Source organism: Salmo salar, chromosome ssa23 (assembly GCF_905237065.1).
Source record: "Salmo salar chromosome ssa23, Ssal_v3.1, whole genome shotgun sequence".
NCBI classification, from domain to species: Eukaryota; Metazoa; Chordata; class Actinopteri; order Salmoniformes; family Salmonidae; genus Salmo; species Salmo salar.
In genome coordinates this window covers 34,634,085-34,661,978 of record NC_059464.1, presented here as the reverse complement: position 1 = coordinate 34,661,978, position 27,894 = coordinate 34,634,085, and the positions used below count along the sequence as shown (strand labels likewise).

The following is a 27,894-nucleotide window of genomic DNA, read 5'->3' as shown; positions in this document are numbered from 1 at the left end:
GGGAAAAACACTTACTTAAGTATGATCTCCAATTAGAGACAACAATGACCAGCTGCCTCTAATTGGAGATCATCCCAAACAAAGCCCAACATAGAAATGTTGAAAAAGCCTACTGGCAAAACGCATTCTTTTTGATTCTTTGAAAAACTTTGACAACAATATTGTAGTAAACAATAATAGTAAATTAATAACATATTATTAGTATATTCAGGGCACATGAGAAAAGATCCTCTGTAGCTCAGTTGGTAGAGCATGGTGTTTACAATGCCAGGGTTGTGGGGTTTGATTCCCACGGGGGACCAGTACGAAAAAGTATGCACTCAACTGTAAGTCGCTCTGGACAAGAGCGTCTGCTGAATGACTAAAATGAGAAGATAAAAATGATCCAGTCACATTCCTATCAATGTAAGAGTCTCAGTTAAGTGCAACTTAGTGGGGCTTTAGAGACGCATACAAATGGTATGGATTGGTGATTAGATAAACTGTTAAACATGTCATTGTCTCCAATGTTTCAGAATCGTGCAACACTGTCAGAGGAACAAAGAACTTGCAGGAAAAGACCTCACAATGCACATGTGTTATCAACATTTATTCTGTGTGGATAAAACACATTACAGAAGGCTCATTTATATGAATGGGTCCACTTGATCTCATAACAATTTTCTTAATGCTCGTCAAAACATGGACAAAAAATGTATTTTCCCTCAGAGTGGATATTGGCATCAAGCTCAGAGGTAATAACAAAAATGGTAGGAATCTTTCAGCTTCTGTGGACACTTGAGGAAACATAAGTACAAAGTAATTGATATTGTGAAAACTATGTTAACATCAAAACAGATAATGTAGCAGAATTCAATACTTTAACAAAACACTTTCACTCTAAAAACAAAAACATGTTTTATGTAGAAAGGGAGGACATAGTTTAAAATGTATTTGTGTCTCCCTTGTGACTGTTATTCATGTAACTTTGTAGGAGTTCTATCATTTTGAGAACTCCTGCAATCACTGCACCTATACAGTGATGCCTTTGTGTGTCTTTGATTGTTATTTAATGTACCTGATTGGGAAATACATTTCTACTATGAGGACATCAGTATGGTCTCTCCCCTGAGTTCTCATGTGCACATTCAGATTGGTGCCAGTGGTGAATCCTTTTGTCTTTTCTCTCCTGTGTGAATCTTCATGTGCACTGACATATTAGTGGCAATGCTGAATCCTTTGCCACAATCAGGGCAGATATGTGGTTATGTGATTTCTCCCCTGTGTGGGTCCTAATGTGTGTTTTTAGATTTCCATTCTGTTTGAGTCCTTTGCCACAATGACAACAATGAAATGGAGTCTCACCTGTGTGGCTCCTCATGTGCACTATCAGCTTACTGTTCTTGCTGAACCATTTACTACAAACATCACAACAAAAACTAGCTGCAATGTGAGTTTGGAGGTGATATTTCCTACTTTCTGTGGATTGAAAACATTTCACACACCACAAATACTTTCTTCATCCTTTCTATGAGTTCACACATGTATAATTAATGAACCCATGTGATGAAAAGACTTACAACAGGTAATAGCATTACTTTGATGGGGTGATTTCAGGAGGGACAACTGTAGATTTCCTACCCTTAGTTTTGATATGGGACCTTTGTCCTTTTATCATCTTTGTTCTCTTTGATTTGACTGACTTAAATCCTGACGGAGGTCCTCCAGTCTCTATACCACTGACACTTTGACTGTTTTCACTCTGAGCTGGAGAACAGTCTGGATTTACAGCAGAGAAAGGCTGAGAGACACCGTTTTTTTCTGATTCTACATTGTCTTCTCCATCAGGTTCTGTTTTGATCTGTTCAGTTGTAGTACTGGGTAGAGTGTCTCTCTCTCTGTTTCCTTCCTTTTGGGCTTGATAGAGATGTGAGGGCTGAGTTGGGTCCTCATCACAGTCACTTTCACAGACAGGAATAAATGTGATCTCTATGGTATACACCTCAATCCCTTGAAGCTGCTCTTCCTCCTGACTGGTCCTGAGTTCCTCCTGTTCATCTTTAAATTGTATGGGTTCTGGGTCCTCCTGCCCCAGACAGGGGCAACACTCCAGCTCACAATGCTGCTGCTCAGGGGGAACCTCCACTTCAGAGAAAGAGAGAGTGAGCTGCTGGAGGTCTGGAGGAAAATAAAAAGGTTGAAACAGAAAACTCAATGACATGTAGACCTACCTCCTGTCTGGTACGCCTGCAATAATTAACTTCTACTAGTCAAATATAAATGAACTGTAATCCTAAACTTTGTCAAAAAAATAACTACCTTTGACATTGCTCCAATCAGAGGTGAAGCCATGGCAGGGCCTGGCTGGGACCAGCCCCTGCCAGATTGAATACTGGCCCACCCAATCAGGCTGGCTTTAAATATATTTAAAACATTTAAAATAATAACTTGAATTTGTTAATTTTGAAAAATGGAGGAGGTTCCTGAGATCTAATTGGTTATATCACAATCATATGGTACCACTATGGAGGCTAGCATGTCAGCCCATGAGGTTAGCATGGCTACTCCTTCGACTTCCTTAGCCCAGCTAGCTCACCATCCCCCGGCCCTGCCTCGTCACGGTGAGCATGTCATCACGGGTCCACCCATGGATTTGTCTGTGGTTGATGAACCACCCAGACAACCAAAAATGTGAATGTTCCTTACTAAAGTGATCAATGGAAAAGCGCAGTGTTTTTCATTCAAGCGGTATGGACAGTTTTCTTGGGTGGAATACAGTTCAACAAGGGATGCTGTTTTCTGTAAAATGTGTAGACATTTCCTAGAGGCCACTATGGAAGGCTCATTTGTTGGAGACAGATATAAGGATTGGAAGCACCTTTGAGGCATGCTTCAAGCAACAGGCTAGCAAACCCCACTATTTTACACTGGATACATTTGAATGCTACAATGCAAACCATCGCAATCAAAGCCTGGGTAACCGCGATTCCATGGACTATTCATTTGTAGAGCGGAATCGTGATCAAGTCAAAGTGAATCTGGACATTGTTATGCTATGCGCTAAACAGGACATAGCACTACGTGGACATATGGAGAGTGAAGAGACCCTTAACAAGGGCAACGTTTTGGCAACAAAAAAAAAATGTTGTATCCAAATATGATTAAAAAAAATCTAAATCGTCTAGAGCAGCTATCCGAAGACAATAGACTCATGAGTCCAGACATTCAAAACGAGCTGCTTGGGTCAGCAGCCTCCCTGCTGTTGCGCAAGATCAAAACAGAGCTCCTTGAATCACCAAGCAATTAACATCATTTTCATTTTCAATGGAAGGAAAGTGAGAGAAGCGGCGTCGGCAGAGAACCGTTGAGCAATCTGAGCATGGGTGAGGGAGCTGAACAGATGTCGTGACTTTACTTGAATTAATCTGATGACTGTTATTTAATCCACTAACTATGTTTAATTGTTACCTGATTTAATTAATAATGTAACAATTAACTCATTAGGAATTTGGGGCACCACGGAAGAGGTTGTTTAAAGAGTTACCATCTCCCGAATGAAACTCTATAAGGTATACATCAATTACATCAATAAACAGTCATCTTATTAATCATTACCTCTTATATCATTTTTGAACAGTCGTAACCTTCTTGAATCTGCAAAAACCCCAGCCTTCCTCATGATTCAGTACTACACAAATTTGTTTAATTATTTATTTACTAGCTAACTAAATAACACAGAATAAACATACCTACTTACTACATGAGACAAAGGTCCCTAGAACACTGACACAATATGGCTTTTACACAACGACATCGAGAGGGAAAGAGAGACACACATCGCCGATACATTTTCAAAACTATTCTCACAGTAATCATATAGTTTGCACAAACCACCGCCGTTTGGAATAAGAAATCGTGAATGTATTTACGTGTGAGTGCCTTCGTTCGCCGTTTATCTCTTTTGGAACCAGCCCTCCTTAGGAAGGTTGTTGGCCTTTCAGCGGCAAGCTTGTATGGCTCGGATTGTCCGAAAGGGGTCTCCTCTTTCCCGTCTTCTACTGTTGTCCACTCTGGAAGATAGCTAGCCAACCGTGTCGACGGTTCCCATCCCATATTGAAGTTTTGGATAGCTGCAACCCTGACATTTTCCATAACGTCAATAGACTACTAAGTGCCATCATCACCCCTCCTATGACTTGTAGTGTTGAGAGACCCTTCTCCACTACAGGCGGTATCCAAACATCCATCCGATCTTGCATGCATGTCTCAACAATCTAGCTCCATTGTTCTTTGAAAACAAACTCGATCAATGGAAGTGATGGGGGCATGTGAGCATGTTACTTAAAGGTGATTTGGCCATTTAAAAAAACAACATGCTCACATGGCCCCATCTCTTCCATAGATTTTTAGCTAGCAGTGGCTGAAGTTAGCTGTAGTTCAATGGCTGTTTAAAGAAAACTGAATAAGTGATTACAGTTTATCCTGCTCCATAGACTACTTTCAGGGTGAGTCCTTTAATGAAAATGCATTCAGTGCTTTCTATTTATATTCTTCCTTTCTTCTTTGTGCAATAAGCTATTTGCTCATATTCCTGTGCCGAGCTCCTGGTGTCCGACCCGCTGACCATAGCCCATCTTCCGAAAACATCTGAAACCCTACCTCTTCTTAAATAAGACTTCTCAGTCCCCCCACCCCTTTGCACTTGTCTTTTCCTACAAGCACTGACTTAGCTGATAGCTCTGGATAAGAGTGTCTATTAAATGGCTAAAATGTACAAACGTAATGTAAAATGTTTGATTACTGTCGTACTCAACACTTATTTCTCCATATTTTGTGACAGTATAACTTTTCCCATTTTATCACTGCACTTTGCTGCTGTAGAATCTCTCTCTCTCTGAATTTGTAGGTGTTAGACGTGTATTTCATTATTAAGTTTGTTTACTGTCGGACTCGGCCAGTCGGCCTGAGGGGTATCCTACACAGCAGAATCAATGAGGTAGCCAGCTAACTTGCCTAAATATTCTGAAACAAGTGCAATGAACAGAGGAAAAATAAGTGTGCAGGAAAAGACACCTCACAATAAACATGCGTTATCAACATTTATTCTGTTATACAAAGGCAGATTAAATATATACGTTCCTAGATGAAACAAACATGTTTCAGAAGGTTCATTTATATGAATGGGAACACTTGATAGATAAAAAATAGATTTTTCCTCAGAGTGGATATTGGCATCAAGCTCAGAGGTAACAACAAACACGATAGGAATCGTTCAGCTCATGTGGAAACTGGAAACATAAGCACAGAGTAACTGATATTGTGAAAACTACTGTAGGACAATTCCACGGTAACGGAATTACGCTGAGACTGATTTCACTTTAAAATGTGTGCCAAACAAGAGACATTGATTAAACATTTTAACAAACCGTACAACTCTATGCACAATGACTAATTTGAACAATTTAAAATATATCATTTACTGTAAAGACTGTGCAGATGCAAAGTTTGGTAACACATTAAGGTAAAATCTCCCTCAGTTTAATTGTTAGCAAATTTGTACCGGCACAGTTCTTCCTGTAAATGTGTTTTTGTAAAACTTGTTAAAAGTAGTCATTGTGCATAGAAAATGGTTTGTTAAACTTGGAAATCAATGGTTTTTGTTTGGTATACATTTTAAAAGTGTCTCAGCATAATTCCGTTACCATGTCATTTCCCTTTAGCAACATCAAAACAGATGTAATGTGGAAGATTTTAACATATTGACAAGACATCTACACGTAAAACATGTTTTATGTACAAAAGGGAGGACATACAGATAACAGCCAAAATAAAGGAAACACCAACAGAAAGTGTCTTAATAGCGTGGTGAGGAGTCGTCGTGTACCGTGTCCGGAAGACTCCACCATTCATTTCTGGATTCAGGGTTCACTCAAACATAGTTTTAAGCATTGTTATACTATTGACAACTACAGCTGATTTCAGGATTGTATATCGATTCGCTCTCCTTAAATATTTGTAATCTGACGTATTCGTTTCAGTCTCTGAATTGTTTAATCAAACTTTCCACAGCCAGCTCCTGATAGAGCATACAAACTACAATCGGTCTCCTGAATTAGCCTAGTGCGCATAGCTAGATCCTGTCCCGAGCTTGTTTTACCCGGCTAAACAATGCTCGTTTATGTCCTCATTGCAAAACTCCAAAAATACTTTACCCTCAACATTAAAACTCCTTTGCTGTTATATAATCATGAAAGAAAGACACCACGGATACAAGTTCAGTTTTGAGATCCACCTGCATCATTAGCGTAGGGTTACTTTGACATTTCTGACTGGTCTTGGAAAGGTGACAACGGGCAGCCTCTTCCTGCTTGGCTCGATGGGATATGTAGTGATTTTGCCAACAGACATATGTACAGTCTTGTACCCTTAACCTATTTTAAACTGACTACTGTATTTGTTGATTAAATCTGACTTTTTTTTAGGGGGTAGATCAGCTTTAATATAGCAGATTGATAGAATCCAATCTATGTAATTGTCTGCATCATTTCCAATCCCCTATATACATATATATCTTTTTGCCTTTATTATTTTACCCTAATCCTACCCCTCCTCCCCTAATTGGAGTAAAATAATTGACTACAATACTTAGGCTTCTACTTACAGCTTATACATATTATATACATTTTATGACACGGTATATTTTACATTAGTTATCTTTTTTTGTTTGTTTTTAGCCCCACCCTTCAGTTACCATCCTATCAATCTCTGAAAACCATCCAGTTTTCATTTCTAATTGCCATATTTTTCAATTGTGCTGTAATGTTTCACAAAAGTTCCGTACCTTTCTATTCTCATAGTTTCTACAGATTGTATATTAAAGATGAATATTTTTACTAAAAGTACTACTATATTACTAATCAATTGACTATGGCTTTTCAAGTCAATCAGCAGTGGTTTTTGCAGTTAGTTCCAGGAAAATGTTGCAATTCTTCAGCCATTCCTGAACCTGCGACCAACAACAAGCTATATACATATGTGCAGTACCAAAACAAGTGATCAAATGGTTCTGTCTCTTCGCAGCAAAATCTGCAGTACTGGGATGGTTGTATCCCTCATATACAGTACCAGTCAAAAGTTTGGACACACCTGCTCATTCCAGGGTCTTTGTTTATTTGTACTATTTTCTACATTGTAGAATAACAGTGAAGACATCAAGAAATAACATATGAAATAACACATATGGAATCATGTAGTAACCAAAAAAAGCTTTAAACAAATCAAAATATTTTATATTTGAGATTCTTCAAAGTAGCCACTCTTTAGCTTGATGACAGCTTTGCAAACTCTTGCCATTCCCTAAACCAGCGTCATGAGGTAGTCACCTGGAATGCATTTCAATTAACAGGTGTGCCTTGTTAAAAGGTCATTTGTGGAAACAGTTGAGCCAATAAATTGTGTTGTGACAAGGTAGGGATGGTATACAGAAGAAAGGCCTATTTGGTAAAAGACCAAGTCCATATTATGGAAAGAACAGCTCAAATAAGCAACGAGAAACGACGGTCCATCATTCATTTTAGACATGAAGGTCAGTCAATCCGGAAAATGTCAAGAACTTTGAACTGTTCTTCAAGTGCAGTCGCAAAAACCATCAAGCGCTATGATGAAACTGGCTCTCATGAGGACTGCCACAGGAAAGGAAGACCCAGAGTTACCTCTGCTGCAGAAAATCAGTTAAGGTTACCAGCATCAGAAATGGCAGCCCAAATAAATGCTTCATGTTCAAGTAACAGACACATCACAACATCAACTTGAGATGGTTTGGGATGAGTTGGACCGCAGAGCGAAGGAAAAGCAGCCAGCATGTGGGAACTCCTTCAAGACTGTTGGAAAACCATTCCTCATGAAGCTGGTTGAAGAATGCAAAGAGTGTGCAAAGCTGTCATCAAGGCAAAGGGTGGCTACTTTGAGGAATGTAAAATATATTTTGATTTGTTTAAACACTTTTTTGGTAACTACATGATTCCATGTGTTATTTCATAGTTTTGATGTCTTCACTATTATTCTACAATGTGGAAAATAATAAAAAATAAAGAAAAACCCTTGAATGAGTAGGTGTGTCCAAACTTTTGACTGGTACTGTACATACAATTCTATTGGTTGCAATAATTTCTATAACATGTCATTTACACCAAAAATAGAGATTTGGTTGTAAAAAACGTCCCCTTTAAGGAATATACATTTTTCCCTGCTTAGTCAGAAATAGTCATATTCTATTAAGACAAGTAAAACCATTAATTGATTACATCAATTGGAAACAAATAAATACTCCTACACCATGATTTTTCAATTCATAAAATGTGTAGGGTAAGCTACATTGCATTGTAGATTTGCGTTGGTAAATGAGGAAATCAGTCGTACAGAAATATTGTCAAATAGATAAATGGCCTTTAGTCAATTTAAAATTGCAGGATTATATTGTTACGATGATAATGCCCGCCATTGGGGAAAACCATCTTGAAAAATGTTGGTTGCAGTCAGGACTAAACGATAAGCTGGACATCTGCGTTAAGGAGCGGTAAATCGGTGGCCAACGATGGTTGCAATTGAGATCAGCTGTGCGGGTGATTTTAATGCGTATTGACGGTTTAATGACAGATCAGCTGGATATAGTCTGGTGGCCATAGATGGTGCCTATTGCTATTCAATGTACCCGATTGGAAAATTAATCTTCTACTATAGGGACATCAGTATGGTCTCTCCCCTGTGAGTCCTCATGTGCACTTTCAGATTGGTGCCAGTGCTGAATCCTTTGACTTTTCTCTCCTGTGTGAATCCTCCTCATGTGCACTGACAGATTACTGGCAATGCTGAACCCTTTGCCACAATCAGGACAGCTATGTGGTTTCTCCCCTGTGTGGGTCATCATGTGTATTTTTAGATGTCCCTTACGAGTGAATGATTTGCCACAATCAGGGCAGCAAAATGGCTTTTCCCCTGTGTGAATCCTAATGTGCCTTTTCATAGCACTGCCAGTGCTGAATCCTTGTCCACAACAATAACAACGATATGGCTTCTCCCCTGTGTGGATTCTCATGTGTATTTTCAGACCTCCATTCTGCATGAAGCATGTACCACAAACAGGGCAGGAAAAAGGTTTCTCCCCTGTGTGGCTCCTCATGTGCACTGTGAGCTTACTGTTTGTGCTGAACCATTTACTACAAACATCACAACAAAATCTAGCTGCAATGTGGGTTTGGAGGTGATCTTTCATACTTTCTGTGAACTCCATACATTTTCCACACACACCACAAATACCTTCTTTATCCTTTCTATGAGTTTTCACGTGTTTAAGTAATGAACCCATGTGATGAAAAGACTTGTCGCACACCTTACAACAACAGGGAGTATCATGACTTTGACTGGGTGATTTCAGGAGGGACAACTGTGTAGATTTCTTGACACAGGAGCTTTGTCCTTTCATCATCTTTGTTCTCTTTGATTTGACTGGGTTAAAACCAGACGGAGGTCCTCCAGTCTCCATACCACTGACACTTTGACTGTTTTCACTCTGAGCTGCAGAACAGTCTGGATTTACTGCAGAGAAAGGCTGAGAGAGACTGGTTGGTTCTGATTCTACATAGATGTCTCCATCAGGTTCTGTTTTGATCTTTTCAGTTGTAGTACTGGGTAGAGTGTCTCTCTCTCCGTTTCCCTCCTTTTGGGCTTGATAGAGATGTGAGGGCTGAGTTGGGTCCTCATCACAGTCACTTTTCACACAGACAGGATTGAATATGAACTCTATGGTCTCTGCCTCATGCCCTTTAAGCTGCTCTTCCTCCTGACTGGTTCTGAGTTCCTCCTCTTCCTCTTTAATCTGTATGGGCTCTGGGTCCTCCTGTCCCAGACTGGGGCTCCACTCCTGCTCACAGTGCTGCTGCTCAGGGGGAACCTCCTCTACAGAGACAGAGAGAGTACGCTGCTGGAGGTCTGGAGGAAAGGAGAAAGGATGAAACAGAAAACTCAATGACATGTAGACCTACCTCCTGTCTGGTACGCCTGCAATAATTAACTTCTACTAGTCAAATATAAATGAACTGTAATCCTAAACAATTAGGATTAGAATAAGGTTTAGGTTAAGGGTTAAGGTTAGGGTTAGTAGATAGTTGAAATGTTACTGATGGACTATCCAACTACAGATGGACTATCCAAATAAAGTGTTACTGAAACAGATATTTGCATTCCTGAAACATTATTTTGAAGTACAATTTGATCTAATTGATTGTACTCAAATTGGCCCTTTTAAATGTATAGTGTTGATATAATCTTCAATAAATATAGTTCCATCTAACAATGAGTAAGACATGAGGAATCCAATAAAATTATCAAAAGCCACCAATGGATCCCTCACACCCCATGCCAGTCTCACCCCAACAACTGGTATACAGTGTCAGTTCTCTATGTCTCACAAGTGTTATGGAGCTACGGCTTCGAGTATGGTTTCTTCCTCCGAGAGCTACCATTTGTTGCAGTATTCAAGGAGAGATTGGTTTAAGCATTAGGTTGTCTAGAGATGGGTTTCCCAAACTCAGTCCTGTGGCCCCACCTGGATGCACATTTTGTTTTTTGCCTTAGAACTACACAGCTGACTCAGTTTGGGAAACCCTGGCATAGAGTAGGACAAACTGAATTACTTTCATGAAGGACAGATTTGGCTTGTTGTGAGGATGACCATAACATTTATTTTCATCATGAGTAAAAGCTACTGGTTTTCTACTCAAAGTTCCAAAGAAAATGGTATGATAAATGTAATAAACACAAGAGACCAACAACATTTATAAAAGAGTGTGGCAATAGCAGCGGCATCTAGGGAGCAAAACCTGGTACTTTCACTATTTATTATAACTACGGGAAGCAACGTCAGGCTATTTTCTCTGAACTGGGGAAGAAAATATAAATCAGATTCACTACTTGTCAAACATAGAGAAGTGATACTGTGTACTGGTGGTTGGAGTGGAATTGGTGTGGGGGATCATGGGTGGCTTTGACCATTTTATTAATTAACGGTGGGAAGAATTATGGTCCAAATCAGATGTTGCGTACTATATTTATTGACAGTGTTGGGGAAGCTACTCTGTAAATATAGTTTACCAACTTACCAAATACTTCACACTGGATGAAGTTAAGCAGCACTAAAGCTACCCTTAACAAAAATATAGTTTACTTATCTAAAGTTACTTAAAGTATATCCAAACTACTTTGTGAAACATTATCATATGTAAATCTGAAATGTCAGACTGCAAGAAGAGATAAATTTAGGGTCAAATGTTAAAAGCAGTTCTTTTGCTGCAGTCATCTAGCCGTGGCACTGCGCCACGGCAAAATCATTGTTGCCGCCGTCCCAAAACTATGGAACATTAAAAAAAATATTTCTGCCGTGATGCACTTTGAAGATGCTAAGAACAGTCCACGTTTACTTTTTCCTTACAAACAAAACAACTAATGACTAGAAAAATCAGACAACCCCATAGCAGAATAGGTTATGTTTTTAACTAGTCGGCTTGTTGTTCTATGCGAGTGAAATGTTGCACTCAAGTTACAAGTGCAATAGGGAGGGAAACATGCTTCTGACAAGCAAACAATGCTCAACAATTCTTGCAATCATAGGGGAAGACAGCAGTTATAATGTCCTTTGTTAAAAAAAGGGGGATCCCAGCGTTCCATTGCTACTTTATTTTTCAACTGCTAAATATGTGCGGACTGCACCATTTTAAACCCAGAGTTTTCAGCAGCGGCATGGTTAAGCAAGTTACTGCTCTGCAATTCCCTGTGAGTGCATATGGGAGAGTGGCGCTGAATGTAACACGGGTCAATTGTAAGGTAACTTGGGGTAAAACACCACCTTACCTCAAAATAGTTTTTTTTAGGAGTGACTTAAATTGTGATGAGACATTACATTTTTAGTTGAGCAAGAGTAGTGGCAACCAGGGAAAGTGTTGGGGGGAAAAAACGGACAAGAAGTAGTTTCTGTGATAAGTAAAGTCAGCGGGAGTGTTACCCCGGGTGGCGGTTTAACCCAAGTTACCCTAACAGGCCTACATTATATTCCAGGGAAAGGGGACCTAGTCAGTTGTCCAACAATGTATTCAACTGAAATGTGTCTTCCGCATTTAACCCACCCCCTCTGAAACAGAGAGGTGCGGGGGGCTGCCTTAAATCCACATCATCGGTGCCCTGGGGAACAGTGGGTTAACTGCCTTGCTCAGGGGCAGACGATAAGATTTCTACCTTGTCAGCTCGGGGATTCGATCCAGTAACCTTTCGGTTACTGGCCCAACTCTCTAACCACTAGGCTACCTGCCGCCCCATTCACTGTGTTTATGCATGTTTTTTGCTAAATAGTTAGTTAAAATATCCCATTTGGGATCTGGCTAATGATTAGACAAATAAGGCAGGGGCATTCAACTCTTACCCTATGAGGTCCGGAGCCTGCTGGTTCTCTCTTCTACCTGATAATTAACTGCACCCACCTGGTGTCCCAGGTCTAAATCAATCCCTCATTTAGAGGGGAACAATGAAAAAACGCAGTGGAACTGGCTTCGAGGTCCAGAGTTGAGTTTGAAGGCAATATGGTAAATGGCGATAGGCAATCCCATGTTTCAGCATATTTATTGATAGCCAATATTCTGCATCAGTTGGGCTACAGGTGATGATGCTTATAGCTAGCCCTGGATCATGACTCTCAGTTCCATTACATTACACATAAGAGTCATTGGATGAAGGCGTCTTCTGTACGGGGGAGTTTTTAATAGCCCTGACGCCCAATCTGAACATTAACACCCGTTGCTTGCGGTACGGTTTTGGAAGCATAAGGACCTTTTCTTTCTGTGTGTTAGTGGAACTTGGGTAGATCGAAGCACACATAGCTGTAAGAATCTGTGCTAAAAGAATCGTAATTATTTTGTATTTTTTTCCTCGCTGATTAAAGATAAAGGCCATTTGTTTCAAAAGCCGTATTGCAAGCAATGATTATTGACATGTTTTAAAATGTTAAAATACGTCGGGGTTGTAGTTTGCATGAGTCAGTCGTGGGTGAAGTTATTGGCTGAAAACTGCCTAGTTTTCAAAAGCTAGCTAATAGCATACCTGATAATATGGACCATGCATAGGCTATACGCATGGTCCAACAGGTTAGAATAATACATCATATTAACAATATGTTATTTGGCTCATTTCTGGAGGTGGAAATTATATTTTAGATGGTGTCAGCATCATTTTCCCCCCCATTCATTTTGGAGTAGAATGTCCTTTTAAAAAGTCACCAGAAGTGAGCTTCTCAGTCCTTCTATAATGAACCAAATTATAAAACGAAACATGCAGCAATTTCAGACTTCACTGAGTTACAGTTCATATAAGGAAATCAGTCAATTTAAATAAATTCATTAGGCCCTAATCTATGGATTTCTTCACATGACTGGGAACACAAATATGCATATGTTGGTCACAGATACCTTTAAAAAAAAAGTAGGGGCATGGATCAGAAAACCAGTCAGTATCTGATGTGACCACCATTTGCCTCAGGCAGCACGACACATCTCCTTCACATACAGTTGATCAGGTTGTTGATTGTGGCCTGTGGAATGTTGTCCCACTCCTCTTCAATGGCTGTGCAAAGTTTCTGGATATTGGTGGGAACTGGAACACGCTGTCGTACACGTCGATCCAGAGCATTCCAAACATGCTCAATAGGTAACATGTCTGGTGAGTATGCAGGCCATGGAAGAACTGGGAGATTTTCAGCTTCCAGGAATTGTGTACAGATTCTTGCGACATGGGGCTGTGCATTATCATGCTGAAACATGAGGTGATGGAGGTGGATGAATGGCACGACAATGGGCCTCAGGATCTCGTCACGGTATCTCTTTGCATTCAAATTGCCATCGATAAAATGCAATTGTGTTTGTTGTTCGTAGCTTACGCCTGCCCATACCATAACTCCACCACCACGGGGCACTCTGTTCACAACTTTGACATCAACAAACCGCTCGCCCACACGACGCCTTACATGTGGTCTGTGGTTGTGAGGCCAATTGGACGTACTGCCAAATTCTCAAAAACAACGTTGGAGGCAGATTATGGTAGAGAAATGAACATTACATTTTCTGTAAACAGCTCTGGTGGACATTCCTGCAGTCAGCATGCCAATTGCGCACTCCCTCAAAACATTTGTGGTGTTGTGTGACGACAACTGCACATTTTAGAGTGGCTTTTTATTGTGCCCAGCACAAGGTGCACCTGTGTAATGATCATGCTGTTTATTCAGCTTCTTGATATGCCACACCTGTCAGTTGGATGGATTATCTTGGCAAATGAGAAATGCTCACAAACAGGGATGTAAACAAAAGTATGTACAAAAATTGCGAGAATGGAACATTTCTGGAATCTTTTATTTCAGCTCACGTTGTGTTTATATTTTTGTTCAGTGTAGTTCACTACTCCCAAACCCTGTTTAATGGATATTATGTAAATCCTGTATAAATGAAAAGGGCCAATTTGGGTGCAATCCATTACCTTCATTTCTGAGATCAAATAAAATGTATACAAAATAATGTTGTATGAATGTTAATATTATCTGTTTCTAACTACATAAACGACTTCAGAACGATCAGAGATCGCCATGGCTTGTTCAAACATGGAACGACTCTCAGTTAAACTGCAACTTTTATGCTATTTTCATCGCAGTCTGAAGTAGGAGTTGTGATCTGATATTCGAGGAAGTGCCTGATGAATTTTCTACCACAAAAGGGGTCCCCGGCGCAAAAAAGTTTTGGGAACCACCGAGTTAGCCTACCTGCTCTCTGTAGGTTTATCTCAGGTTGAAGAACAATGTCGAGCAGCCTCTGTAGACGGACAACTTCCTCTTGATACTCTGCTACCGTTTTTTCAACGACCCCGAATATCTCCTCAGCAGCAGCTGTTAATCTATCGTTCAGAAAAACCCTCAATAACTGTATTTGAGACATTCTTTGATAATTCAAGTTGACTAGCTAGCTGTGTTTTTATTTTAGCTGTTATCCCTGTCCGTGCGTCATCAACAGAATCCGGGCTCTACTTAAAAAAAACTCCACTGTTAGTGCACGTTCAAGTTATTACATGTTGCGCTATCGCCACCTGCTGGACTGGAGTGTAACATGGCATTTCTCTGTCCTACAAAATTAAGATTGGTTGAGTAAGAAACATGCTCTGTGTAGCTTTATCTCAGGTTGAAGAACAATGTCGAGCAGCTTCTGTAGACGGACAACTTCCTCTTGATACTCTGCCATCATTTTTTCAACGACCCCGAATATCTCCTCAGCAGCAGCTGTTAATCTTTTGTTGAGAACTCCTCAACTCTATTTTAGGCATTTTTAGATCATGCACGTTGATTAGCCATCTAGCTGTTCTGTTTTAATCATCTGCGACAAAAGATCCTCACTATCATCACTAGTTTCCATACTGCAAAGTCATAAACCCCGCCAATTTTTACAATTTCTCTGACCATTTTATTTTAAACCTAACTCTTAGAAAATATGACAAATACAATGTGTTTAGAATTCTCTCAACTCCTGTGGTCATCAGAGGGCACCTATGCACAAAGTAACCAACATTGTGAACACTACTTTAACAACATCAAGATATATCATGTAGCAGATTTCAACATATTGAGAAATTTGACTCTCAAAACAAAAAATATGTTTTATGTACAGATAGAGGACATGGTTCAAATGTCTGTTACGTCATCCTATAACTAATGAGCACTGACTATAACTAATGAGCACTAAATCCACTGACTGCTCTTTGTTAGACAGTGATGTGGAGATCTTATGTTCAAGCAGTAATACAGTCATATCTTATTCACCCAAGAGTTGTGTCCTGAGGTGCATCTCCTCTCACAGGTGAAAGTTAGTGATTTCTTACCCTTAACATTGATATGTGACCTTTGTCCTTTTACTATCTCTTTTCTCTTTGATTTTACTGGCTTTAAACCATTCTCCATACCACTTTGAGCTGCAGAACAGACGGGATTGACTGCAGAGAGGGGTTGAGAGACACTGGTTGGTTCTGATTCTATGTAGTCCTCTCCATCAGGTTCTGTTGTGATCTGTTCAGTTGTAGTACTGGGTACAGTCTCTCTCTCTCTCTCTCTCTCTCGGTTTCCTTCCTTTTGAGCTTGATGGAGATATGAGAGCTGAGTTAGGTCCTCATCAGTCACTTTTCACACAAGCAGAAGTCAAATTTGAGTATTTAAATTATTTATTTTTTATACAGTTTTATTCAAGTGCACATAAAGAACATGTACCATACATACACAACATATATTTTCTGTCTTTACAAAGGAGCAAAACTACATTCACATGTTAAGGGTACATTTTGGCTGTATAGAGCAAATATTTCAAGAGTCTGAATAAGAATACAATTTGGATAAAGCCACAGAAAAACAACAGAAACAAACAACAACAAAAAAGAAATGACAGAATAAGACCAGTACAATATGTCAGGAACTCCGACCAGACACCTTCATACCTATGCTGTCTATGTTGCAAGATTTATGTAATTCTCTCCATGTCAGCAAGTTCCCCACATAGACCTAACCACATATCTTTTGAGGGTGCATGTTCATTTTTCCAGCATTTTGTTACACATTTCCTTGCTGCTGCTAAAAGATAAACTATCAATTTAAGTGCAAAGGATTGGAGTGTATTCACAGGAACAATACCTAGAAGGAGATCACATGAGTCTGGTTGAATAGTAATACCTGTGATTTTTATTTATTTTTATTTTATTTCACCTTTATTTAACCAGGTAGGCTAGTTGAGAACAAGTTCTCATTTGCAACTGCGACCTGGCCAAGATAAAGCATAGCAGTTAGACACATACAACACAGAGTTACACATGGAATGAACAAAACATACAGTCAATAATACAGTAGAAAAAAAAGAAAACAAAAAGTCTATATACAGTGAGTGCAAATTAGGTAAAATAAGGGAATTAAGGCAATAAATAGGCCATGGTGGCAAAGTAATTACAATATGGCAATTAAACACTGGAATGATAGATGTGCAAAAGATGGATGTGCAAGTAGAGATACTGGGGTGCAAAAGGAGCAGAAAAAATAAATAAATACAGTATGGGGATGAGGTAGACAGATGGGCTGTATACAGATGGGCTATGAACAGGTGCAGTGATCTGTGAGCTGCTCTGACAGCTGGTGCTTAAAGCTAGTGAGGGAGATGGGAATCTCCAGCTTCAGAGATTTTTGCAGTTCGTTCCAGTCATTGGGAGCAGAGAACTGGAAGGAAAGGCGACCAAAGGATGAATTGGCTTTGTGGGTGACCAGTGAGATATACCTGCTGGAGCGCGTGCTACGAGTGGGTGCTGTTATGGTGACCAGCGAGCTGAGATAAGGCGGGGCTTTACCTAGCAGAGACTTGTAGATAACCTGTAGCCAGTGGCTTTGGCGACGAGTATGAAGCGAGGGCCAGCCAACGAGAGCGTATAGGTCGCAATGGTGGGTAGTGTATGGGGCTTTGGTGACAAAACGGATGGCACTGTGATAGACTGCATCCAGTTTGTTGAGTAGAGTGTTGGAGGCTATTTTATAGATGACATCGCCGAAGTCGAGGATCGGTAGGAGGGTCAGTTTTACGAGGGTATGATTGGCAGCATGAGTGAAGGATGCTTTGTTGCGAAATAGGAAGCCGATTCTAGATTTAATTTTGGATTGGAGATGCTTAATATGAGTCTGGAAGGAGAGTTTACAGTCTAGCCAGACACCCAGGTATTTGTAGTTATCCACGTATTCTAAGTCAGAGCCGTCCAGAGTAGTGATGCTGGATGGGCGGGCAGGTGCGGGCAATGATCGGTTGAATAGCATGCATTAGTTTTATTTGCGTTTAAGAGCAGTTGGAGGCCACGGAAGGAGAGTTGTATGGCATTGAATCTCGTCTGGAGGTTAGTGTCCAAAGAAGGGCCAGAAGTATACAGAATGGTGTCGTCTGCGTAGAGGTGGATCAGAGAATCACCAGCAGCAAGAGCGACATCATTGATGTATACAGAGAAGAGAGTCAGCCCAAGAATTGAACCCTGTGGCACCCCCATAGAGACTGCCAGAGGTCCGGACAACAGGCCCTCCGATTTGACACACTGAACTCTATCAGAGAAGTAGTTGGTGAACCAGGCGAGGCAATCATTTGAGAAACCAAGGCTGTTGAGTCTGCCAATAAGAATGTGGTGATTGACAGAGTCGAAAGCCTTGGCCAGGTCGATGAATACAGCTGCACAGTAATGTCTCTTATCGATGGCGGTTATGATATTGTTAAGGACCTTGAGCGTGGCTGAGGTGCACCCATGACCGGCTCTGAAACCAGATTGCATAGCGGAGAAGGTACGATGTGATTCAAACTAGTTGGTAATCTGTTTGTTAACTTGGCTTTCGAAGACCTTAGAGATGCAGGGTAGGATAGATATAAGTCTGTAGCAGTTTGGGTCTAGAGTGTCTCCCCCTTTGAAGAGGGGGATGACCGCGGCAGCTTTCCCATCTTTGGGAATCTCAGACGATACGAAAGAGAGGTTGAACAGGCTAGTAATAGGGGTTGGAACAATTTCGGCAGATCATTTTAGAAAGAGAGGGTCCAGATTGTCTAGCCCGGCTGATTTGTAGGGGTCCAGATTTTGCAGCTCTTTCAGAACATCAACTATCTGGATATGGGTGAAGGAGAAATGGTGGGGGCTTGGGCGGGTTGCTGTGGAGGGTGCCGGGCAGTTGACCGGGTAGGAGTAGCCAGGTGGAAGCATGGCTAGCCGTAGAGAAATGCTTATTGAAATTCTCAATTATAGTGGATTTATCGGTTGTAACAGTGTTTCCTAGCCTCAGAGCAGTGGGTAGCTGGGAGGAGGTGCTCTTATTCTCCATGGACTTTACAGTGTCCCAGAACTTTTTTGAGTTTGTACTGCAGGATGCAAATTTCTGTTTAAAAAAGCTAGCCTTAGCTTTCCTAACTGCCTGTGTATATTGGTTCCTAACTTCCCGGAAAAGTTGCATATCACGGGGGCTATTCGATGCTAACGCCACAGGATGTTTTTGTGCTGGTCAAGGGCAGACAGGTCTGGACTGAACCAAGGGCTATATCTGTTCCTGGTTCTACGTTTTTTTGAATGGGGCATGCTTATTTAAGATGGTGAGGAAGACACTGTTAAAGAACAACCAGGCATCCTCTACTGTCGGGATGAGGTCGATGTCATTCCAGGATACCCCGGCCAGGTTGATTAGAAAGGCCTGCTCACAGAAGTGTTTTAGGGAGCGTTTGACTGTGATGAGGGGTGGTCGTTTGATCGCAGACCCATTATGGATGCAGGCAATGAGGCAGTGATCGCTGAGATCTTGGTTGAAAACAGTGGAGGTGTATTTGGAGGGTGAGTTAGTTAGGATGATATCTATAAGGGTGCCCGTGTTTACGGATCTGGGGTTATATCTGGTAGGTTCATTAATAAGTTGTGTGAGGTTGAGGGCATCAAGCTTAGATTGTAGGATGGCCAGCGTGGTAAGCATGTCCCAGTTTAGGTCACCTAGCAGCACGAGCTCAGAAGATAGATAGGGGGCAATCAAATCACATATGGTGTTGAGGGCACAGCTGGGGGCAGAGGGTGGTCTATAGCAAGCGGCAACGGTGAGAGACTTGTTTCTGGAAAGGTTAATATTTAGAGGTAGGAGCTCGAATTGTTTGGGTACACACCTGAATAGTAAGACAGAACTCTGCAGGTTATCTTTGCAGTAGATTGCAACACCGCCCCCTTTGGCAGTTCTATCTTGTCGGAAAATGTTATAGTTAGGGATGGAAATTTCAAGGTTTTTGGTGGTCTTCCTAAGCCAGGATTCAGACACAGCTAGGACATCCGGATTGGTGGAGTGTGCTAGGGCAGTGAATAAAACAAACTTAGGGAGGAGGCTTCTAATGTTAACATGCATGAAACCAAGGCTTTTATGGTTGCAGAAGTCAACAAATGAGAGAGCCTGGGGGATGGGAGTGGAGCTAGACACTGCAGGGCTTGGATTAACCTCTACATCACCAGAGGAACAGAGGAGGAGTAGGATAAGGGTACGGCTAAAGGCTAACAGAACTGGACGTCTAGCACGTTCAGAACAGAGAGTAAAAGGAGCAGATTTCTGGGCACGGTAGAATATATTCAAGGCATAATGTACAGACAAAGGTATAGTAGGATGTGAATACAGTGGGGGTAAACCTGTGCATATAGTGATAATGAAAGAGATGATGTCCTGTATAACATGGAGAATTTCAGACCAAAAAGACCAGATTCAAAATGGAGTCTTTAGTATCAATCTCAATCCCTTTAAACTGCTTTTCCTCCTGTCTGGTCCTGAGTCACAAAAGTAGACACAACAGTAGTAGGCTTGATTACCAACAATGACGAGACAGCCTACAGGGAGGAGGTGAGGGCTCTGGGAGTGTGGTGCCAGGAAAATAACCTCTCCCTCAACATCAACAAAACAAAGGAGATGATCGTGGACTTCAGGAAACAGCAGAGGGAGCACCCCCCTAACCACACCGACGGGACCGCAGGGGAGAAGGTGGAAAGCTTCAAGTTCCTCGGCGTATACATCACTGACAAACTGAAATGGTCCACCCACACAGACAGTGTGGTGAAGGGGCAACAGCGCCTCCTCAACCTCAGGAGGCTGAAGAAATTTGTCTTGGCACCTAAAACCCTCACAAACCTTTACAGATGCACAATTGAGAGCATCCTGTCGGGCTGTATCACCGCCTGGTACGGCAACTGCACCGCCTGCAACTGCAGGGCTCTCCAGAGGGTGGTGCGATCTGCCCAACGCATCACCGGGGGCAAACTATCTGCCCTCCAGGTCACCTACAGCACCCGATGTCACAGGAAGGTAAAAAAAATCATCAAGGACAACAACCACCCGAGCTACTGCCTGTTCAACCTGCTATCATCCAGAAGGCAAGGTCAGTACAGATGCATCAAAGCTGAGAGACTTAAAAACAGACTGTAAAATAGCCATCACTAGCACATTAGTGGCTGCTGCCTATATACATAGACTTGAAATCACTGGCCACTTTAATAAATGGAACACTAGTCTCTTTAATAATGTTTACATATCTTGCATTACTCATCTCATATGTATATACTGTATTCTATACTATTCTACTGTATCTTAGTCTATGCCGCTCTGACATTGCTTGTCCATATATGAATATATTTTAAATGACATTCCTTTACTTAGATTTCTATGTATTGGGTATATGTTGTGAAATTGTTAGATATTACTTGTTAGATATTTACTGCACTGTCGGAGCTAGAAATACAAGCATTTTGCTACACCTGCAATAAAATATGCTAAACATGTGCATGTGACCAATAACATTTGATATGATTTGAGTTCTTTCTGTTCCGCTTTAATCTGTGTGGCCTCTGGGTCGTCCTGCCCCAGCCTGGGACTCTGCTCCCAGTGCTGCTGCTCAGGGGGGACAACTTCAGATACAGAGAGAGTGAGCAGCTGGAGGTCTGGAGGGAAGGAGAAAGAATGAAACAGAAAACTCAATGACACATATGTAACAAGGTAGGAACCAACGTTTTGGTCAGTGTTTCATGTGGGACCCTAATTAGTGATGAAGATGGGAAACGTATCGAATCACACCATAGCAGAGAGGAAGAGGTGGGCGCCATATATCTAATAATCTGAGGCTGGTGTTAGATTCGGTTGAGTACTGTGATCTATTGGATAACTTCCCTGTTATCTTAGTTTTGGATTTTCAGAAGCATTTGATACCGTAAGTCCAAATTTGATCTTTGATTGTCTTAAGCATTTGAAGTTTGGTTATTTTTTTGTTGATGCTTTTAGAACCCTGTATAATGTTGGCAATAGCTGTATCAAACTCTGTCATGGAACATCCAAAGGAATATGACAAGGTTTTCCAATCTCACCTTTTTTATTTGTGCTAGTATCTCAAACCTTATGCTCATTAGTTTATCAAAGTCAACTTGAAGGCATTACATTCCAGGCCAGTGAGATCAAGATATCTTAACTGGTGGATGACACCTCACTTTGTTTTAAAAATGTGTCACAAGCCAGATTAGCATTGGATGTTATGAAGCCGTTCTCAAAAATGTCAGGTTTGGTATTAAACCTTTCCAAATGTGAGATGTAACATATCTGAAAAATATACTGTAACCTAACTCAGTGTAAAGATCACCAAACATCTTAATTAAGGCTGTGAATTATTTTGATTTGAATCCTTTAACTGAATCTATCAAAAATAAATTATCCTCATGGTTAGGGAGGGATTTAAGTCTTCAAGGGAGGGTACTTTTATCAAAAACTGAGGGGCTATCTTGTGCATCCTATCTTTTTTCATCTACTGACATTCCCAAATCCACTTGCTGTACCTTAGATAGGCTATTGTACAACTTCATATGGAAAAAAAACACATAAGATAAAAATAGATGTTACCACCAACAGGGTTTGTGATGGCGGTCTAAATGTCTTAGACTTCACTCTCTTTAATCAGATATTAAAAGTCAACTGGGTTAAAACATACTTTAAGAAATCCTCATATTTCTGGAATATTACACCTAATTTTGTTTTTCAGAAGCTCAGAGGATTTTTTTACTACAACATCCCTATATTGTGGGTAAAATTCCTATGAAATTGGCGGTTTTCACAAGCAAGCTTTAACGTGCTGGGCTTTGATGTATAAACACAACTTTTCACCTCAAATGTTTTATATGGAATAATGGGTCGATATTACATAGAAACAAGACGTTATTTACCGGAATTGGTTCTCTAAAAACATTGTCCTTGCAGCCAATTAGTTAGTATTAGTGGGAATCTATTTTCGCGGAGAGAATTTATGTAAATATACAACTTTGAGGTTTCAAGCAAGGACTATGACACTGTTATATTCCTTATATTCCTTGCTATACCTAGTGGGATAAAATCTTTACTTCAGAATAAGGCTTATTTTGGAACATCTCATATTGTAAGCAATATCCAGGTGAATGGCATAGGTTTACTAGATAAGAAATTCAACAATCGTTTATTAAGGGATATTTTCTACAGGAATTCTATTCCTTCTGCTATATTTTGTTGGGCTTCCTCGATTGATGTAGACTGGCGCCGTGCTTGGCTCACCACACAAATGTATGGTGACCAATAAAGTAAAGGAGATCTCCTTTAAGATTATCCATAGATTCTAACTGTGTAATAGCTTGATTTATAAATATATACCTGATGTTACCAGTGAATTCAGTTTTTGTGAACTAGAAACGGAATCTATTGAACGCTTGTTTTGTAATTGTTGACATAGTTAGGTGTTCTGGACTGTTGTGAAACTATATCTTGGCAACAAAATGCATACAGCCATTGAACTATCAAATGTTGACATTATTTTACTACACTGATTCCACAATTGAACGTCAGTATGTCATAAATCTTTATTTTATTCGGAAAATGTTTCATACACAAATCTACATTTAAGAAGAATTAAAAAAAATCTGATTTGGAAAACTATTTAGAATCATTAAAATGTATGCAAAACTAAATATTTAAAAGATGTATTTGCTACATGTCTGTATTTGATTTGATATTATGTGGATTTGTATTTTTTTTCTTTTCCTTATTTCTTTGTGTAATCCCTCAGGCTGTTCTGTTTTTTGTGTTTTGCATGTTACTGTTCAATATTTTTTTATATATAATAATAATTAACACTAAAAACTAAATTAGAAATATATACAATTATAAAGAAAAAAACAAATAAAAAGAAAGGAAGAAAGAAGTGCAAGGGTTTACTCATCTCAAAATCTGACAACGAATTTAAGTATTTTTTATGGAGGTCAATTAGTGTTGAAATTGTGCAAACAAAAAATGTAATTGCTAATTTGCTACGTGAGGGCAGTGGCGACCTGTCATTTTGTGTCCCAACTGCGTGAGGGTTATTTGATTAAGGTTTCCTTCGTTTCTTTTTCGATTTGTGATTGTTGCTGATCTCATAGTACTTTGTTTTATATTCCACTTTGTCGTTGTCTATAGTTTCACTCAATGCTAGGGGGTTAAGAAATAATGTAAAGCATTATTTTTATTTTCCAAACAGCTTAAAACAGATTTATGTTTTTTTGTCTCATTCAGTTGCTACCGACGTCAACTTCTGGAGATCTCAGTGGGGTAATGATGTAAGGCTCTCTCATGGTTCTAAACGCTCTGCTGGAGTTATCACTCTAAAGAATCATTTCAATGGAAGTATTTTGCACTCCGACTGTGATCCTTTTGGTCACTTTCTTTGTCTTGTTATCAACTGTAACATCATCATCATTATTATTACCAATATTTATGGTTACAATTCCAAACTTGAATATGATCACTTACTTGAATCTTTAGAAAAGCGTATTCTCCATTGGCTAACCAAGTTCCCGAATGCTTTACTAGGTGGGGATTTTAATATATTTCCCCTGAATAATTTAATTGATAGATGGCCTCCGGGACAGTCCACTTCTATGAATACAAGTTTGATGCAGTTATGGAAAGGTTTGATATTCTAGATATCTGGAGAGTAAAGTTTCCTAATGACAAGTCTTTCACATGGAGTAATGAGACATGCTCCAGACAATCACGCATAGCTTTTTGGCTGGTGTCTAAATGTTTTGATTAACAGGATATTTCTGTTAACATCCTTGCCACTCCCCTTACTGATCATAGAGCTATTTATATTGACATTAAACTTTTTATCTCTGATAATGGCATTGGCAGAGCATCCTACTGGAAGCTTAATAGCTCTATATTAAAACATGAGTTGGTCAAGATGGAGATAAACAATTTAATTACACACTTTTGGAACAAAGCTATAAGTGACAATTCATGCAGTAATAACTGGGAGCTTTTTAAATATGAGGTTGGAAAATATTTAACAAAATATGGGACTTTTCTTGCCAAGACAAAGAGAGCTGAAAAAGAAAGTGTAATTACAAAGATCACCTCTCTTGTTCAAAAGCCTGTTGAAAGTATCTCAGAGGAGGACAAGTCTGTTCTGTTTGAGCTACAAAACAAGTTGGATGATATGTATAAACTGAAAGCAGAGGGAGCCTTTGTCAGATCTAGGAAGAAGTGGCTAGAGGAGGGTGAACAAAATTCATCTTATTTTTTCAGGTTAGAAAAATACCACTCTAAAAATAATACAATTCTACAATTAACTATTAATGGTCTCATCACAGATGATCCCAAATTAATCTCTAACTTTAGTTGTAACTTCTACAGGAATGTATATAGTTCTAAGTATTGTGAGGTTTCCTCAACTCTTTTTTTGACTCTCTGGGGGATGAGAAATCAATTGGGGAGGCTGCGAGGGAACAGTGTGAGGACCCTATTATAGTTGAAGAGATCATTTATTCTATTGAACACCTTCAAAATAATAAGTCTCCTGGGACTGATGGTATATCTGCTGAATTTTACAAAACTTTTTCTCAACAGTTGGCCCCATTTCTGTTGGTCTTTTCTGAAAGCATTACAAATAATGCTCTCCCTCCCAGTTTGACTCAAGGTCTGATTACATTAATCCCTAAGCCCAAGATAGACTTGCTTATACTTGATAATTGGCATCCAATCTGTCTGCTCAATAATGACTACAAAATATTAGCCTCTATATTTGCAAAAAGAATGAAGGCAGTGTTGGACTCAATTATAGAAGAGGCCCAATCTAGCTTCATGAGGAATAGACATATATCTAATAATATGCGACTGGTGTTAGACCTTATTGACTGTTCTGATTTAATCTTCGAAGATAGTTTTATTGTCTTCTTAGACTTCTATAAAGCCTTCGATACAGTGGAACATAAGTTTCTATTTCTCTTCCTTGAGAAATTTGGTTTTGGGGAATTATTTTGTAGTACTATTAAAACTCTTTATATGAATGGGAACAGTTCAATTACATTAAATCATGGCACTTCTCCTAGATTTGATTTGAAAAGAGGAATTAGGCAAGGTTGCCCAATTTCACCTTACCTCTTCCTGCTTGCAACCCAACTTCTTACAAGTGCTGTTAAATCCAGCAATATAAAAGGGATCTCTATTGCTGACAGAGATATTATCGTAAGTCAACTTGCAGATTACACAACCCTCTTTTTGAAAGATGCTGACCAGATTCCTAGAGCAGTCGATGTGATAAATATATTTTCCAAAGCATCTGGTCTTTGCCTAAACCTTAATAAGTGTGAATTGTTTGCTGTTAAAGACTGTGTGATAGCCTCTATATGCAATATTCCAGTCAAGGAAAAAGTAACATACCTTGGGATTACCATATCTCAGGATCAACAGGAAAGATGCTCATTAAATGTTATACCTATTATTGAAAAAACCAAAAAGAAGTTGAACCATTGGTTGCAGAGGGATGTATCCTTGAAAGGTCGAGTAATGCTTTCTAAAGCTGAAGGTATCTCCAGACTTACTTATGCAGCCCAGTCCCTGGGCTGCATAAGTAGGTAAAGCAGTTAACCAGGTGCTTTTCAACTTCATCTGGAAGAATCGTCCACATTATATTAGGAAATCTGTCGTTATGAACTCATATGAATATGGTGGTCTCAATTCTTTTGATTTTCCTACTTTGAATAATACTTTTAAGATAAATTGGGCTAAACATTTTTTAAAGAATCCAAATTCAATTTGGAATTTCATCCCTCATTATATCTTCTCCCGTTTTGGTGGCCTCAATTTTATGTTACTTTGTAACTGTAACATTGATAAGACTCCTGCAAAATGATCTGCTTTTCATAGACAAGTATTCATAGCATGGTCGTTTAATATATAAACATAATTTTTCCCCGCATAGGTATTTAATTTGGAACAATAGGGACATTTTGTATAGAAACAAGTCTTTCTTTTTTAAGAACTGGTTCAATAATCATATCATGCTGGTGAGTCAACTTTTTAATGCAGAAGGATTGTTACTCAATTATGAGGAATTTTTTATCTCATTACAATATCCCTGTAACACCTAGAGAGTTCGCCATAGTCTTTGATGCTATTCCATCTGGAACTCTCATGTTATTTAGAGGTGTAGCCAGACCTCACCTTCTTGACCTGCCCTCGCTTAATCCAGGTGACTCTCCAATAGGGAAAATATGTTTCTCCCTGCTCCCTCAGAACAACAGATCTATACATGCTTTATTTCAAAGGGATATTGTATCCATTCCTTATGTCACAAGTTACTGGAATAGATTGGTCACTAATATCTGTTATTACCACACAAATACTTGCTTGTTAACAAGGTCAAGGTCTCTTTCAGAATGATCCATAAGTATTACCCTGCGAATCATTACCTGAAGAAACTCAAAAAATACATTAACATTGATTGTACTTTTTGTGTTGAGCATCCAGAAACAGTTTTGCATTTATATTGGCATTGTCTACATGTAAAACAATTATGGAAAGATATTCAGTTTTATAATTGTTAATATTCTTGATGACTTCTGTTTGTTATGGGAGAATGTGCTGCTCGGGTTTCTTTAACCATAATAAAGATAAAGAAAAACAATTTTACCTCATAAATCTACTTGTGCTAATAGCAAAGTTTCATCTACATAAATGTAAATTCACAAATAAAAAAACACTCTTCCGTGTTTTCTATAAGGAATTCGAGCAGTACATTAAGACCATTTTACATTGTTCTAATAAGAAAGCTGTTAAAACAATCAATATGTGCGCTTCTTTTAAGGTCTTTGTATAATCTGTAATTTGACATGTACATATATTGTTGGAGCGGTCACTCAACTATATTGTCAATATAATAGATCATCTTTGCCGATAGGCCTTCTCCGGTGAGAGCTTGGTACTGGAAGTTCCTCTGTGCGTGTGTGAGA

At 39.6% G+C, this 27,894-nt stretch overlaps 1 protein-coding gene across 1 annotated transcript; it reads right to left on the bottom strand.

Moving 5' to 3' along the window:
• Positions 1-5,065: 5,065 nt before the first annotated feature.
• LOC106584465 (zinc finger protein 79) lies at positions 5,066-15,106 on the bottom strand. The gene is made up of 2 exons (XM_014169826.2): positions 14,828-15,106; positions 5,066-9,966 (listed from the first exon to the last, which is right to left on the bottom strand). The coding sequence occupies exons 1-2, from the start codon at positions 14,997-14,999 to the stop codon at positions 8,702-8,704; spliced, it is 1,437 nt and encodes a 478-aa protein (XP_014025301.1). The 5' UTR covers positions 15,000-15,106; the 3' UTR covers positions 5,066-8,701.
• Between the last annotated feature and the right edge of the window lie 12,788 nt (positions 15,107-27,894).